The sequence below is a fragment of the Tachysurus fulvidraco genome, chromosome 21 (assembly GCF_022655615.1).
Source record: "Tachysurus fulvidraco isolate hzauxx_2018 chromosome 21, HZAU_PFXX_2.0, whole genome shotgun sequence".
Taxonomy (NCBI): Eukaryota; Metazoa; Chordata; class Actinopteri; order Siluriformes; family Bagridae; genus Tachysurus; species Tachysurus fulvidraco.
Genome location: NC_062538.1, coordinates 10729929 through 10747422, shown reverse-complemented (window position 1 = coordinate 10747422; position 17494 = coordinate 10729929). Strand labels below are relative to the sequence as shown.

Genomic DNA, 17494 nt, shown 5'->3' with positions numbered 1-17494 from the left:
TGTTTATTTCTTCATTTACCCCTATTAATCATTTCAAAATATATTATTTATTTAATTACTTGTTTTTATTAAAGCCAATATCCAATATACCACCTTTGGGATAAATTAGCATTTTTCTAATTTGCCGTTTTCTCCATCAAGTTATTTTTTGACTTCATATTGACTGACATTTTATAGTTCAAACACCATTTAATTAAAAAAAAAAAAAAAAAGGCCAAATTAAAGCACCTGGTAGGGACCTTAATGTTCTTCAGGTGAAAGTTTTCAGTAGATCAGAATAAAGCATTAATTGCTGCTATTTTTGCTATAGTACACCTTTTTATCCTCTAGTACCTCATTTACGTATTTTAGTAACTGGGCATAAACATGAAACGTGTTTGTTTTGCTGTTTAAAAAAAAAAATATATATATATATATATATACATACATACATACATACATACATATACACACACACACACACACGCACATCATTGCACTACTTCTAAATGCAACTAAATGGAAAAGACAATTAAATACATAAAAGTTATTCATTATGGATCAGGCAACAGTTCAGTTGATCTTTAATAAAAGAATAAGGGCACATGATTAAGTGTATTTAATTTAACTTTATATATATATATATATATATATATCTCACAGGCTAAAAGTCAACAAACTACACAGAACGAAAGGCAGGTTTGAAAATTAGAATTAGAAAAAGAAAATCATTACAAATTTACAAAAAAAATTTAATCAGTAAATACGTTAAGAAAATATTTACACATTTAAATGTATACAAAAACAATATTTTTATAGCTGCTACATCACAAGTGCTTTCAGGAAGTACAGTAGGAAGTGCCTTGTATTGAGGACATTCCATAACAGTGAATGTAGCTATAAAACAATAAATAGAATGCCATTCTTTACTAATAAATGACTTGAAATGTTTGGCTATGAATGAAATGTTTGGCAAATTGCAGTGGTATAAAAGGAATAAAACCCTCAGGGTTGTGCTGTTAAAGGAAAGTAATCAACTACAGGGTGGTAACAGTGGCTATGCTTCATCACACCAGACTGTTTGTTATATAAACAAGTCTTTAAAACACCGGCGAGTTGCTTTGGTTTGGGCTGCTCACCTCCACCTCCGTGTCAGACCCACTTTGGGACAGCGGCTCGCTCAGCTCAGTGTCCACCTTTCTCTTTTTATCTGTCCGTGCAATGCCTGGGGACTGACATTTTCCCTTCAGCCCATAGCCTGAGCTCATCTTCCTCTTTCTCACAGCATGACCACACTGCAGCAACAGAAGTGGCAATTTGGTGGGAACGTTGATGCCGTGGTCCTCGGTGCAGGACAACTGCAGTACAGGCGAACCCTCGACACTCAGAGTCTGGCTGCGCATAGACGGTGTGTTGGGGAAAAGCGCTTTCAGAGCTGCACACAGCAGGATGTTCTCCTTGGGTTCTTCAAGAGCAGAACTTTCTTTAGCTAAAACACAACAAGGTTCTGCGATGAGTTACTGGAGTTAAAAGGTATCTGCTAATAATAATAATAATAATAATAATAATAATAATCATCATCATCATCATCACGGCTCAGTTAACAAGATAATCTACACTGGAGTTGTATTCTTTTTTCTTTGAATTTTATTCTCCCGCAGCACTGTTGTATTCTGGATTCTGATTGGTCAGAAAATGTTGATCATTTTCTACAACAGCAGCTCTGTCAGCAGTGTCAATGTGTTATTGCTTCAATAGTAGCAGCTTATTCACAGGGACAGGATGGTACAATCTGCACATAAACAGACATTTAAAAACGTGTAATCAATGCTATGAAGCATTTTCTTTAAGGAGAGGTTAATAATTATCATGCCTGCAAGGAAAGGTTTTGGGCATGGGAAAGTCTTTAGGATATGATAAGCTTATTTCGAATATAATCCTCGAATCTAAGACACACGAAACTCTAGAAAGAATCACCATCGTGTTCTTGCTGTTTTTTCCTCCGCTCTCTGACGGCCTCTGCGAGCTCGGCGATCTCGGCCTGGAGCTTCTCCACTCGCCGCTCGCTCCTCTCCACTCTCACACACGCACTCTGGAAAGAAACATCTCGATGTTTAGGAGCAAGGCTGTGTGTACTGAATGAACAACAAAGAAAACCTTCCCAACAGTTACCTTCATTTCATCTAACAAAGTGTCGTTCATGTCGTTGACATTTTCCACCTCTCTGAGATTCTGCTCTGAGAAGAATTTGGCTCTAAGTGAGAAAAAAAGTATAAACTGAAGGCACAGAGAGCAACCAGAAACAGATTTGAGCTATGGCCAACCCTCGTCTCACTCTCCGTATGTGTGATAACGCAATTATTAACTAAATAAGGAGGATGAGGAGTCCAGAAAAGGTAAATAACCAACAAAGAGGCACAAGGTTACAAATTATCACCAAAGTTCATAAAAGAGAACGTCCTGAATTTTCATTCCTCCCTTACAACAGCAACTTCCCAAAGCAAACAATTTTTATCACATAAAAAGACACATCACATCATTATTAGGGGGCCAAGCAGTGATGATGTGTAGGCACTCTGTTGTTCCAAGATGATTTTTGTTCTGTTCTTCTTGAGCTAAGATGTCTATGGCAGCCCAAAAAAAAAAAAAAGAGATGGGAATTCTGACCAAATTTAGCACTCCATCAAAACCCTTCCAATTCACCCTGTGATTACCTAAAAATGACATTTTTCTTTATCTCATTTTTTTTTTTACTACTCCTCCTAAAAATGTTGTCCAATCATCACCCATTTTCAGAGTAAGCTTCACAAACATTAAAAAGAATTTTGAATACTTCAAACGGTTTGCTAACGAACCTGACAGCAAAGCCGCCAAACAGAAAGTCATGCTGTATCTCGGTGATGACTTTGCGCATTGAGAGAAAACTTGGATGTCATCTTCAAGCATTGCAACAAATTTCTTAACCACCTACTGGACAAAATTGACTATAACAAGCCGATAACTGCCGTTATTGCTACTTCTCCAAGTCTTGACACCGATTTAAATGTGAGCAAAGCCACACTGCTGCCTGTTTGTCCATCTAGATCTTTTCTCCTAGAGTCAGAAAATTCCACCATTGTTTGTGGTCAGAATCCCTTTTTCTTAAAGTTATAGCTCCTGTGATTGTGAAACCTGGGCTCAGTTTAACCTGCACGAAGCACCAAAAGAGACAATAATTAGATTTTTAAAGCACCCGTGTTGTTTTATGGCTTGGCAGTGGCTCAGAGAAGGACAGGTAGCGGAGACTCTCCAGTAATCCTGCTGCTCCAGTGTTCCCAGGTTGCTGACTGAGACTGGGATACTACTGTACTGACTGAAGAACAAAAACATTAGACATACTGTAAGTTTGAAGTGTTCAGCTGTACAAATGGCGGTATTCAGTGGGGCTGTCCTGACCTGCCATTCCATATGAAAGCTGTGTACTCGAGGCGGTGTGTGGAGTGAGATGATGTAACCTCGTATGGTGCAAGCAGCAAGAAAACGAGTTCCTGGTACGGCAGCAGCTTCCTCAAATTACGATGGACTAACTGCTCTTTTAAAGTCATTTGTTGACTGGTGTTCCTCCTCTGGCGATACCAGCCAATCACGTTCTCCTGTACTCAAAACAAGAGGGGAAACCTGTTAATGATACCTTATTATAATAATTATGGAACATAATGAAAAGAATCATAATGAAAATGTAAATCATCCCAAATCTGATTCTTTTCCTTTAACAACACACCTCAGAGTGTTTTATTCCCCTTAAACTGCAGCAATTTGTTATTAATTACATTTGTTTATCTATTAAAGACTGGTATTGTACATTTAATTGTTTGTTTATTTAATAAACAATAGCATTTACCCTTTTAACATCATGTAGTGACAAAACCATATACAATACTAAAAATAGAATTAAATAAAACTACAAATAGAAACAGAATTACACAGGCAAAAGGAAAATATATATTTATGTATTTTTTTATATAATATATATGAATGTAGATCAGTAGCAAAACAGTATGACAATAGAGAATAAGGTGCAGATGTGTGCATTTTATTACACTATAAGCAATATGTGTTGTGTAAACATTTAACTGAAGTATTGGGTGTTGTGCAGAAAAGTCCGGAAAAAGTCCAAGGTCTAGTCCTATGTGTTGTCCTGGTTGTGGATGTAGTGTATAAGTGTATAGAAAGGGCTCTGATAATGCTCATGATACCTCTTTGAGATTGGACAGAACCTGCCTAATCTTTTCTTTGTCCACTTCACAGGTGTTGTTGTAGAAGCTAAATGAAAAAGAGCAAGAACCATTACACAAAATAATCAAACAGCATTAATACGGATTAGTACCGAAAGGATTTGACATACCTGTGAGTACTCCTGCATGTGATGTGCTTTTGAATATCTGAAAAAGAAATATAATTACTAACTTTAACCCATCTGTTGCTTTGTACCCTTTATCAGCTCCAAATGGACCATCATAGGATTTATACCTACTCAGCTCAGTGTACGAAGACAGGTGTGTGGTAAAATGACTTACTTATTGTGTGCACAAATTGTATGTGATCTGTCTGGGAGTCAGTGATTTTGCTGTTCTCCTCTCCGACACTCTCACCGAGTAATAATCCTTCCTGTATGACCCAGACAAAAACTTTAACCCAGGACGCTTATTCACAACATACTCAAACTGAACAACAATTCAACACACTTCATACTGTTATTTCGGAAGAGTAATGATTTAGAATCTTGAGTATCATGTAGAAGAGTCCTCATGTCATCATGACTGAGTTTTTGCTATTGGTCCTCTGGCTTGCTCAATACAGATCTAAATCTTCAATCATATTTTTGTAAAAGATTTTTTTTTTACTGTATTATGATGATGACAGAGCTTTGAGTCGACTCTGAACCGACTATCTGTTATGGTAAGTCATGTGAACCATGACGTCTATTTAGTGTCCTGTGGCTTAACATGCATCACCTGATTTTAACCATGATTATAATAAAATGATTTTTATTGTAATAACAGAGTTAGAAACTCACCACATCACGGTCACTGTTCAGATGCTGAAACATTAATGAACTTAAAACGAATCCGGATGTTCTCACAGTGGTGCTGTATTCCTCCATAACGACGCCTTATGCAGTATATTTCGGGTTTTGTCGTTTATAAACCCTAAAAAATAAACACTAAGCGAATATCGACTAAACAACAGCTAACCGAGTGTAATATTCGCAGGACACAATTCTGCTTCACTCTTAGACATCTTCATAAACTTTTAGTGTTAGAGCTACTGTCTCCACTCAGATGACGATTTTGTTTACACTGATTCTGCTGTAGCGCCACCACGTGGCTCGGAGTAACATCTGTATCTGTATCTTACACTACAAGCTATATATAGTGTGTGAGAATTACCATAAAAATTGCTTCAATTTATGAAAATAATGCTCATTTTTAATGACCAAACTTTTAAATTCACTTGTTTTTTATATTTAATGGACGACAGCAAAGAGATTAAAGCTTTCCTTAAAGAGGAAAGTAATTTTAAAAATATAAGAAAATCTGAATACAATAGAATGGAATAGAATAGAATAGAACAGAACAGAACGGGGCATAGAAGCCTTTATTATCGCCACATATACATTACAGCACAGTGGAATTCTTTTCTTCACATAACCCCAACTGAGGAGGTTGGGGTCAGAGTGCAGGGGCAGCTATGAGGAGGGTTGAGGGCCTTGCTCAAGGGCCCAGCAGTGGTTGACTTTGCTTGACTGTGCTGGGCCTTGAACCTCCGATCAACAACCCAGACCCTTAACCAGTTAAGCCACCACTGCCCCAAAATACAAAAAATACAATCCCAATCAAACTCACACTTGTAGTGAACATAAAGTATACTCAAACAAACCCGCAATTTACCAATATATATATATATATATTTATATATATATATAATTATATATATATATATAGATATATATATATATATATATATATATAGTGAGAGAGAGAGAGAGAGAGAGAGAGAGAGAGAGAGAGAGAGAGAGAGAGAGAGAGAGAGATTGTATATCATCTTATATATATATATATATATATATGAGATCCCATTTTCTCCTTGTGAACCTAATCCTGAATTACATTTCACTTTTGTTTGGTTATTGCATGACAAAAAAGCTCAATTGCCAAGGTGTCCCAACCACTTTATCATGCACACTGCACTAAATAAATAACTAGCTTTCAGGAATAAATCCCCTAGCTGGAGTAACCTGATTTCTATGTCTAAGTCTAGGTTATAAATAAGGCATAACAACATACAAAATGCCTAGAATTTGTATAAAATATAACAATAACAACAGAAAGAAGAACAACAATCATAATATGAGATTTATTAAGCTAAAAGCATTTGGTTGGAGATCAAAATATGAATATGAGAAGATAGTCCAAAAGTTTCAGATTTCATTTCCTGATATTTACATCGAGATGTTTTAAAATATAACACGTTTTGTAGTGGACTATCTATTTTTCTTTTTCTTTAAATCTCCAAAAGTATCGGAACACATAGCAAGTAAAGTAAATTGCAGTTAATATTTGGATGCATAGCTTTTTCTTGCATAAAGACAATGACCCACTGACACATGGTCATGCTTTTCTAGGTTTATGCTGCAGGTTCTTTTAGCTGTTTTGGGTGTTGTTCCAAATGCATTTGATGAAGTTCCTCCCAAATAGATTGGATGCCTTTATCTGTAAATTGGAAGACAATCTTTCTGTAGATTTGATCTGCAGATATGCTGCATTATGAGTTACATCATCTGTAAAGATAATCGAGTGTGTTCCTGAAGCTCCTGAAGCAGCCATGCATCACCCATGACATTTTGGATCATGAGCAGATATTTTCTGTCTCCACACTTTTGTCTTTCCATTAAATTGGTATATCTGTATTTTTTATTTATCTGGTCTTTGATTCTTAATATTGAAGAGTTTTTTTTTTTTTTACATCTTGTGGTATGTCCTCTTTATTTCTGTTCTCTAAGTCTTCTTTAGTGGATTGTGGACTGTGACATATTGAATCTTACGCACTGGATCTTGTCATTCACATTTTCCAAACTTTGGTTTGGTTTCATACAAAAGGCGTCAAGTTCTATATTGTTTAACATATTTCAATGTAAATATAAGAAAATTAAACATTCAAACTCCACTCGACTACAACTAGAATTTTCTCAGTGTACAGCAAAAATAAATGAATTATATAAATCTAGAAATATATGTAATAAAAACAACAATTCAATTCAATTCAATTCAATTCAAGTTTATTTGTATACTTAAATATAATTTGTTACTTTTTACAATAGACATTGTCTCAAAGCAGCTTTACAGAACATAAACATAAAGCAGAAGGTAAACATAATTAATGATAAAGGAAATAACGAATAATAAAAGAAATAAGAATTAACAGAATAAAAATTCTAGATTATTATTAGATGTATATAGTACTACTAAAGGAAGTTAGATTTTTGAGAATAATACAAACAACAGCAACAACAACAATAATACAACAACAACACAACAACAACACCACCACCACCACCACCAACAACAACAACAACAACAACAACAGTAATAATAATAATAATAATAAAGTTTATGATGCAGCTCCACCAGCTGGCCTAACCTGATCGTGGACGGGTGAAACCATTAGTGATGAAATAGGGGGAGGCGCTCAGTTCTTGCATACTGCTGAAAATGTTGAAATGTCTGACGTGAACTTTGTGACTAGACTAAAAACTTACCCTCTGAGAAATTAAAGCTAAACCAGACATCTGGCATGAAGGATGAAAATGTTTCCGGTAGGCGACTGTTAGAAGTTTTTGGTATGAACTTGTTTTTTTTTCTTTTTTGCCACGCTGTATATGTTCGTGTGACGTTATGGTTTACAACGTAGCTGTTTGTAACATCAGCTGATTAACTCAACATAAAACACGAGGTCTATTCAAAAGGTGTAATATTCGTTATAAGATGCACAAGATGGTAAAAAACGCGTCACAAGCTTTTGACGTGAACTTGGCGTGTCGTCGGAAACCACAAAACCTTATCAGTTTACAAGAGGGATTAGCTGAAGGTAGGAAGTCTACTCGTGATTCTCCTAAAGATTTACACACTTATTTTAAGGACTTTTATGATTTAAAAACAAAAATTATTCCACTGAACCTCTAATGATCAGAAATTAATTTCACACACATTCTATGCATGTTACTTTACTACTGAACACATTTTTGGCGAGGCCTATTTTATTCATTATTATTTTCTTTTTTTCTTTTATTTTATTTTTGTATTCAACATTTTTATTGCCAGTTTATGACCTCATTTAGATTTGATGGTGAATTGATGACTGTTTAGATTGAAATCGTATCTTTACATAGCAACATTTTATACCTACTGAATTGTACTGACCAGTCAATTACATATATGACTTATAATAATCAAATAATAATAATACAATTTTTTCACCAACCAACCTAAAGGGTGAATATTAATACACTTTTGTCACCAGGGATGAATAGCACAGAAATTAATTAGATCCACTGAATTACTGGTAAATTCAATTCAAGTTTATTTGTATAGCGCTTTTTACAATAGACATTGTCTCAATGCAGCTTTACAGAACATAAACACAGAGCAACACTGTGTTTTTACATTTACATAAAGACATAATCAGAGATGAGCAGATATTTATAAGTCAAGTGTATCTCATTTCCAAAGCAACAAACATGTTTAGAACCTCACTTTGTAACAATGATCCTATATAATGCTAGGTTAATACTATACACCACTACAAACCAGTACAAAAGCATCACTTATATGACATTCATTAGCTAGATATTAAAAACTGTATAGAAATAAAGTCATGTGGTTATTCTCTTTCTGTGCAGGTCAGCTGACCCTAGCATGCTCCACCACTGACTGGAGCCTGGAGTAAAATGGAGACTACATGCTGGGATGTAATGTTTGCGATCCTCCAGGTATGGCTGTATGCAGTGATGGGGCTCATCATGTTCCCTGCGATGTTTGGAGTCTCACTTGGCTTCAGTGATCTCTACATTAGGGTGCTTGTCAGAACACTGAAGGTAAATCTGAGAACATCTCAGGAGCTTTTGATTTAACATGAATGAGCGAATTGCTTCAGATGTTTACACCAGTCTACTGTTTCATTGTAGATCCAGAATAACCCTAGACCTTAAAGTTCAGCCAAAAATAAAATGTTCACATCATCCCCTTTACCCCATATGTAGTCAGCCAGGACATACTGGGTGAATGATGCTTGTTTGTATGTATGTCTGTATCAGCCAAAATCTTTTCCAAAAATAAATGGCTGAATCTCAATATAAGCTTCTTTGCTTCAGATGATATGTTTATGCACCATGATTTCAGCATTAAATAATAATAAGCTTAGAAAAAAAGACAAAAAAGTGATGGCATTACATTGTAGTGTTCCGTGAAGGTTAGTTCATGTTTATACAGTAAAAGACAAATGTGTGCTAATCCACTTCAGCATGTCTGTGTGACATCACCAAAGAACTGCCTGGGGTTTAAGGCAGAGATTTACTCCAAAAATATTCAAGATTGTATTGCTTAGCTAGCAGCAAATCCCTTGGAGCAGTCATCAGACAGCAAACATACTTCGACTGATTGACTATCGAATACATTTAAGTAACAAGGAATAGTGGGCTACTAGTATTTTTCCAAACCATGAATGATTCCATAAAGCATCTGTTGCAGCTGTCCTATATCTGATGGATGTAATATGCTATACCCGGTGTGTGTGGATTGTTAAAGGTCACACAAAAATAAACTTGTTTTGTTGGCAGTGGGCCACCAGGAGGATTCAGAGAGGGCAAAAGGAACGGCTTGAACTGCCAGCACATCTCCCCAATGGTGAGAATGTTTATGTTTGCAAAACAAATAAGACCTACGAACACTAAGGGTTCATCTTATGACAACTGTGCCTCTGGGGGAAACCCTAAAAGATAACAGCATAATTTATGCTTTCAAAGATTTTTTTTTTGCATTGTGCTGCTGCATAAATGATAGTTATTTGTATATTAATATTAATTTGTATATATTCTGCCTGTCTACTTTAATAGGAATATACCTGTACTTCTGCTCCTTCATGTATTTCTAATCAGCCAGTCAGGTGGCAGAACCATAGTGCATAAATCATGCAGATAGTGGCCAAATGCTTTAGTTAATGTTCACATGAAACTCTGGCTTTAACTGTGACATGGTTGTTGGTGCCAGATTGGCTGCTTTGAGTATTTCTGAAAAATCTTTTGAATTTGAGTTTTGAAAGTATAAACTGCGACTGTTTTTTTTTTTCTGGATCCCACAGGCTCACAGAAATGATGCACATTTCTAATCTGGAGCGTGTTCATTTTAAACTCCTAACAAATTTATATTAGGGAAATATACATGTGGTGTAAATGAGGATACAATCATTTTTTTGTTTGTTTTTTGGAAATACTCCACAACAAACAAATGCAGTAAGTCAATGATTTGAAGTTTAGCTGAACTTTAACCGGCTTGAGAAACACTGATCATCTCCAGAGACCTTGTTTCATTAAAGGATGCCTGTAACACAGTAAACCAGATAGGATTAGTTTTGTTGCATATGAAAGAAAAAAACCTCAGTGAGCAGGAAAGGAAACATCACAAGAAAGACCACACATCAGTTTTCATTCATTTCTTAATATTCTATTTGTCACTTCCAGTATCTTTTTTTTCATTATAATAATATCTTACATTAAACCACTCAATTAATATTCTCTTCACCCCAAATGTAGTCTACCAGACATGGCATGTTTATTAAATGAAGCTTTTGCTACCTGGTGACTCCCCTTCATGCTGCTATAGGGAATCTTTGATCTTTTGGTCGCAGTTGTAAGGATTGTTGGTCATTTCAGGAATTATCCAGAGGAACGATGGCTCTATGGAAGAAGAGATTGGAGACCTGCGTAGATCTCATCCGAAACCTGTCAACGGTGGGGACTTCACACTCTCTGATGTCTTTTATTTTTGCAAGAAGGGTGTTGAGTCCATCGTGGAGGATGAAGTCACTCAGCGATTCACATCTGAAGAGCTGGCTTCCTGGAACCTTCTGACTCGCACCAACAACAACTTCCACTTCATTAGCGTGCGACTCACCATCATATGGGGTCTGGGAGTATTCATTCGATATTGTGTTCTCCTTCCACTCAGGTGAGCATCCTGTGACGGAAAAGCTACTATCTTTTACTATATTCTCTATCAGATTCTACATAGTACACTAAATAGAGACTAATATAACATTTTAATATTCAGGACAGGACACAGAAATTTACAAATCAAACATGTTGAAATGCCAGTGACCTCTAAGTCTAACACGTGCACACTATCCTGAATCAATAAAGTATCACTAAACTATTTCTAAACTATTTATATTTAAATACAGAGTTTGTTAAATCTATAACTTTGACCACAATGTGCTTTCCAGAAGGAAAACATCATGAGCTTTAAAAATACTATCATATACAGTATTATCACGAATGTTAGCTGCAGTCCGTTGGTGGTCCTACTCTCATTGCCGCAGTCCATGTCCAATTCCAGAACAGGGAACTAACCCAGACACTTAGGGGTCAACTCTCAATGCTGGTCTCAAGCCTGGATAAAAGAAATGGGAGGGTTTCGTCGTGAAGGGCATCTGGCTTAAAATCTGTGCCAAATCAAACCTGAGGACCAAGTGATCCATTGTGACAACCCCAAACAGGGAGCAGCTGAAAGAACATCATTATTTTTAATGCTAGCTGACTGCCTTGTTTTTAGTTCATGAGCTTTGGTGTTTCTTTCTTTTTTTTTTAATCATAATGTACCTTTTTTCTTGTTATGTACGTCTTATTGAGTAAACACATTAATGCACTAAAAGTTTGTGAACTGTGTTGGCTAATAACTCTTTATTTTAAGTAACCTATCAGTTAGTTATGCAGTACATCTGCAGCCATTTAGTCAAAACATTTTTTTAAAAATATAAATTTGCATAAAATGTCTTATCACACTTGGTATTTTTTAAACAAACAGGGTTACCTTGGCTGTTATTGGACTGAGTTGGCTAGTGATTGGCACATCGCTTGTAGGTCTGCTACCCAGCAGCAGGTAATTTATGCTTAGATAATATGAACAATGTGTTTTTGTCCTGATTAAACTAGAACTAATACGCTCCTTGTCAGGACAGTTAGGTTGCTATGAAGTTTGAGTATGTGCTAAAAGTAAAATCTGTCTCTTTAGTGTGAAAGACTGGACCAGTGATCTGATTCACATTACGTGCTACAGGATCTGTGCTAGAGGACTTTCAGCTACCATCCACTACCACAATAAGTGTGTAACAATTTTAAACCCCTCTATAATTGATTTACTCACATTCTTACTAAACTCTGATGTGTATGTTTATTATTGCAGAGAAAATCGCCCAAAGAAAGGGGGAATTTGTGTAGCAAACCACACCTCTCCGATCGACATTGTCATTTTGGCGAATGATGGATGTTATGCCATGGTAAGGCTATCAAATGGGATTTAACTGGGTTTTAATCCTATGCTGTTTTAGCATTACTTATTTTTTGGCTTGTGGCTTCAGAATGAGAACAGCAGAGTGTGGGTCTAATAATGGAAGCAGGAGCTTAAGACTCAGAACAATGGTAAGAGCTTTTTTTGAGGCCATAGTAGGGGCTTTTTGGTCTCCCAATGGCAGGAAAGATACTTGTTTACCTCAAAGTGGCAGATGCACATGCTTAGAGCTTCAGGATTTCTAGATTTGGACATTGTAGGTCATGTGGCAGGAGCAGAAGCTTGTAGCCCTAATAATGATAGGAGTTAGTTGGAATCAGGATGAAAGGAGTAGAATAATGTAGGCCTCAGGATAGAAATACAGTAGAAGCTTGCAGGCATCGAGATCAATATAGACTTTGCAATAAATAAGCAGGGAGTTGAGGACTTTCAAATGAAAGGATTAAATGTTTGCAGGCCTTGTTACAAGAACATGCTAGGTATGCAAGACAAGAAAATGAGCATGCAGGTTTAAGGAGCAGAACTTTGTTTCAAGAAACAGGAGTATATAGGAGTATACAGTATAGAGCAACTATTGAAGCTGTCTGTTATCTTTCTGTCAATAGGTGGGTCAGGTTCATGGCGGAATGATGGGGGTCATCCAAAGGGCGATGGCACGATCCTGCCCACACGTGTGGTTTGAGAGGTCAGAGATGAAGGATCGACATGCAGTGGCCAAAAGGTGACTAAACAAATCATGATGAACAGTCAACAAGTTCAGGAGTTATCTATATGCAATGTTTATAGATACAACGCTAATGCTGTATTGCTGTAAAATGATCTGTTAATGACACAAACACAAGAAATAGGTGTTTTTTTTTTGTTTGTTTTTTTAATTGTTCCTTTTTATGCTGTAGGTTGAGAAATCATGTTGCTGACAAAACCAAGCTGCCTATTCTTATCTTCCCAGAAGGTAAAGACTTTTAAAGACTTTTTAATATATTTTGAGATTTAGTTTACACCAAGACCACCTTTAATTACATGATTTTGGATTCGCTTTAGTGGTACAAACAAATGTCTTCAAGGTGGGGATTACAGTGAAAACGGACACTTTACTGTTGGGTTTAACCAGACAGTGTTGAATTGTTGGTTGATGATTACAGAGTCCAGGACAGTCAGAATAACCATTTTCTCTTCTCAGATCATCTATTTTACTTATAGTCAGCAGCCTATAAAGACAGTTTGGCCAAAGATTTTTTTTTTCTCAGAGATCGATTAGAGCAGCTTTATAGTGCAGTAATTGCAGGTGGCTGCTTTATTCAAAACTGCTGCTTCAGCATTTCTACCTGAAAGGTTTGGAAACATTTTCCCAAGACCATTAATTTGGGTTGTAGTTGGCTGCATTATTGCATTGTGCGGTATATCAAAGGCTAAAAAATGGTAATAAGGTCTGACTTCTTGCTCTGAAGGACTGCGTAGTCGGGAGGAAATAAATGAACCATTGAGGTAATACAGATGAGTAAACAGTAAATTCTTTGCTCCAAGTACTGTAAGTTGGACAACACTGTTTTTAATTGACACAGAATTCTTTATTTTGCACTGGAACTATGGCCAATGGCCATATCTTCCATGCCACGTAGTTTCCTGACAGTTTGTCTATGTAAAAAGATAGAAATGGAATCAGCCATATTATTGTCTAAAACTGCAGAGCATCAGCCAACTACATCAAACATAACATAAAAACCACTGACAGGTGAAAAGAATAACATCATTCGACACACATCAAGGCGTACGATATATTAGGCAGCAAGAGAAATGTCCATTATTGAAGTTGATGTGTTGGAAGCAGAATAAAATGCACAAGCATTGTGAAGTGACTGTGGCAATGACCAAAGTCATGGTCCTACTATAGGCAATCCATACTAGTTTAACTTTTCTTTCTATTCATGTGTGTATGTTGGGGTGAAAAAAGTTATGGCACAGCTGAGTAAAATTTAGTGCAAGAATTTAGCTTGCAGAAAGGTGAAAATAACAAAATGACAGCTAAATAGTGTAATAATTACATCTAATACCTTTTGTGAATTGTTTGGATTTCTTTCTTTCAAGTCATTAATATGAAATGACTGAGTTTCACAACGAACGTCTAACAAGTTCAAGGACCGGAGTACCTGGAGGAAACCCCCGAGGCACGGGGAGAACAAACAAACTCCACACAAACAAGGTGGAGGCGGGAATCAAACCCCAACCCTGGAGGTGTAAGGCGAACGTGCTAACCACTAAGCCACCGTGCCCCCCTGAACCTTTTTTTTTTTTTTTTTTTAAATATTTGTCTTCGGTTTCCCCTCACAACAGGAACTTGCATCAATAACACCTCTGTCATGATGTTCAAAAAGGGGAGTTTTGAAATTGGAGGGACAATTTATCCTGTAGCAATAAAGGTATTTTCAGTCGCACACTTTTTTGTTTTAGCTCCTTTTAATGGATTAAAGATGAGTTACTGACACCTTGATATCCACATCTCTCTCCATGTCCTGTCCTCTGTCCCTCTCTCAGTATGACCCCCAGTTTGGAGATGCTTTCTGGAACAGTGCAAAGTACAACATGGTGAGCTACCTCCTGAGGATGATGACCAGCTGGGCCATAGTATGTAACGTCTGGTACCTTCCACCTATGAATCGACAGGTAGGAATGGAAAATGTGTTCAGTGAAATGAGCACTTAGATTCTCATAAAACATTTAGTTCTGATTGGCTCTTTTATTAGGATGGAGAGGATGCTGTACAATTCGCCAACAGAGTGAAATCAGCTATAGCACTGCAGGGGGGACTGGTGGATCTATTCTGGTGAGACTACACCGAATACAGAATAATAATAAAGCAATGACAACAGCACAGTGTTATAAATGTTCTGGCTACTCTTGGAATGTGCAGTATATCAGTTTTAAGTATTTTGTGCTTATTTATTATAATACTTTTGAGCATTAAAATTATTACATTCATGAACCGATTTTGTTATCTGACAGACAGCAGAAAGTTAACATTAACCCACAAATAGTTATACTTTCTCTTTGGACCCATTTTACTGCACAAGAATGCTAATGAATCATTTTAGAATTTATTATATAATTAGGTATATATATATATATATATATATATATATATATATATATATATATATATATATATATATATATATATATAAATTGTGTGTTTATTCATAATAACTAAAGTGCATTTTGGCATTTGTGTGGATCCTGAAAGTAGGTGACTTTCTAGATAAGATAAGAATGGGATAAGAATTTTTTTTTTTTTTTTGCTGAAGTCTTGTTTAAATCTTGCGTGGGTTGTGTTGCAGGGACGGAGGCTTGAAGCGAGAGAAGGTAAAGCAGTCGTTTAAAGAGGAGCAGCAGAAAATGTACAGCAGTATGATTGTGGGACAAGACTAGACAAGAAAGTCAAATGTCCATGTTTTCTCTTCGTTCTTCTGGACTCTGAGTGAACGGAGTTGACGGTTAGATAGAATCACTGTCAATAGACCTTTTTATAGACTCTTATAACCCAATGACTGGGATTTATTTAGGCATCAGATATGAACAAATCAGGTAAATTCTGTGTCTACTATATTTTTTAAAAGACCCACAAGCATAAAACACACATAGACTTGCATACAGTATAGTTGCTCCAATTAGCAGCAATTTACAAAGTGGACTTTTTTTATCATCAGCAAAGTTGAGTCTTTGCTTTAACCTTTTTTGTAGATGCAGATAGTCAGTGGAAACATTACTTCACAAACGCTTGGATTTTCCAATGGGCACTTTGTGTAGTGCCTTTATGATTAAACAGTGATTTAATTAAAAAAAAAAAAATTAATGCAAAGTAATGTTATTCTTAACATTATGGATCTTAACGTTTTGAAACAAATTTAGTTGCTAAGAAGTCGCCAATAAGACTACCAAGTGTACAACATGAAGCTACATGAGCACATCTGTATGACATCACTGAAGAACTGGTTGTGGGTTTGAGAGACAGATTTGCACAAGGAACTTTAGACAATTTTTCGAGTATTTCATGTTTTTTGCTGCTCAATTTTATTTATCTATTGGAGTTGGGGTTACCTAAATTTTCCTTCAAGTGCACACACCCATGTGTTTAATTCCTATTATTCCACTGCAGTTTGTTAACAATCACTTTAAGAACGTCACGGAATCCATCCATTTCTTTAATGCTGAGTGTGTATTTTTTTATTTTTAAGAGCACTTTCTATTTTCTTATCGATTTCAAATTCAGTGAATTCTGTCTGAAATGCTGCTTTCTGATCTCTCTCTCACACACACACACACACACACACTTCATTTCATGCAAAAAAAACATCATGATTTCCGTTGTAAAATGTTTAAATGTCACATGTTCTTTTAAATCACATCTTGTGCTGTTGTTGTTGTTGTTTTTCTCAGAGCATTTTGTGAATCTTATGTAATAAATACGTCTGTCCTGTGACCACAGCTTATGTATTCACACATACTTTTCTTACCACGAGTTCATTAAGTGCTTGTTCTCACTCAAAAAACGCCTGCTTGGCTTTTATTCTACGAGACCGCTAGAGGTCGCTCTAAACCATGAAAGGAAAATGTTTTCAAACACTTACGAAATTGGCACAAACTAGAAAAATCTATATATTTATTATTTCTAATTAATAAAAGCTTTTATTACCTCCTGATATCAGCGGTACAATGGAAAATGCTGATTTTCCTTTCCTTTTTAATTTCTGGTGCTGATGTTTTTTTCTTCTGTATTATAATCTGAGTTTTAAATTAAACTTCAAAATTTAGGCCCGATTCCCAACCTGAGTCTAATGCAGTAGAAAAAAGTGATTACCTATGGAACTGTTGTTTTATCAAGTTAATGTCATTTTGTCTATAGTTATAGATGACTGTGCAGT

General features: G+C 36.1%; 2 protein-coding genes across 4 annotated transcripts; one reads left to right on the top strand and one right to left on the bottom strand.

Annotated features, from left to right (window-relative positions):
* Nucleotides 1–710: 710 nt before the first annotated feature.
* On the bottom strand, nucleotides 711–5533 carry abraxas1 (abraxas 1, BRCA1 A complex subunit). The gene is made up of 9 exons (XM_027139964.2): nucleotides 5036–5533; nucleotides 4536–4626; nucleotides 4364–4400; nucleotides 4215–4281; nucleotides 3415–3611; nucleotides 3212–3331; nucleotides 2152–2233; nucleotides 1957–2071; nucleotides 711–1468 (listed from the first exon to the last, which is right to left on the bottom strand). The coding sequence occupies exons 1-9, from the start codon at nucleotides 5120–5122 to the stop codon at nucleotides 1080–1082; spliced, it is 1185 nt and encodes a 394-aa protein (XP_026995765.1). The 5' UTR covers nucleotides 5123–5533; the 3' UTR covers nucleotides 711–1079.
* A 2149-nt stretch (nucleotides 5534–7682) lies between these two features.
* Nucleotides 7683–17057, top strand: gpat3 (glycerol-3-phosphate acyltransferase 3). Of its 3 annotated transcripts, none has more exons than XM_047805603.1 (13): nucleotides 7683–7834; nucleotides 8918–9112; nucleotides 9854–9920; nucleotides 10946–11240; nucleotides 12096–12170; nucleotides 12303–12392; nucleotides 12474–12567; nucleotides 13184–13299; nucleotides 13475–13530; nucleotides 14910–14995; nucleotides 15111–15239; nucleotides 15320–15399; nucleotides 15911–17057. In XM_047805603.1, exons 2-13 carry the CDS (start codon nucleotides 8966–8968, stop codon nucleotides 15999–16001), a joined length of 1326 nt encoding a protein of 441 aa, XP_047661559.1. In that variant the 5' UTR covers nucleotides 7683–7834; nucleotides 8918–8965; the 3' UTR covers nucleotides 16002–17057. The 3 variants fall into 3 exon arrangements, with proteins under 3 accessions (XP_047661559.1, XP_026995764.1, XP_047661558.1); XM_027139963.2 differs by having other exon boundaries at nucleotides 7706–7858; XM_047805602.1 differs by having other exon boundaries at nucleotides 7724–8106.
* The last annotated feature ends 437 nt before the right edge of the window (nucleotides 17058–17494 follow it).

Coding starts and splice junctions, on each gene's coding strand:
- abraxas1 (XM_027139964.2), bottom strand. CDS start 5,122: ATGGAGGAATACAGCACCACTGTGAGAACATCCGGATTCGTTTTAAGT. Junction 4,627..5,035: donor TGAACAGTGACCGTGATGTG/GTGAGTTTCTAA, acceptor TGGGTCATACAG/GAAGGATTATTACTCGGTGA. Junction 4,282..4,363: donor ACATGCAGGAGTACTCACAG/GTATGTCAAATC, acceptor TTTTTCATTTAG/CTTCTACAACAACACCTGTG.
- gpat3 (XM_047805603.1), top strand. CDS start 8,966: ATGGAGACTACATGCTGGGATGTAATGTTTGCGATCCTCCAGGTATGG. Junction 13,531..14,909: donor TATTCTTATCTTCCCAGAAG/GTAAAGACTTTT, acceptor CCCTCACAACAG/GAACTTGCATCAATAACACC. Junction 14,996..15,110: donor TTTATCCTGTAGCAATAAAG/GTATTTTCAGTC, acceptor TCCCTCTCTCAG/TATGACCCCCAGTTTGGAGA.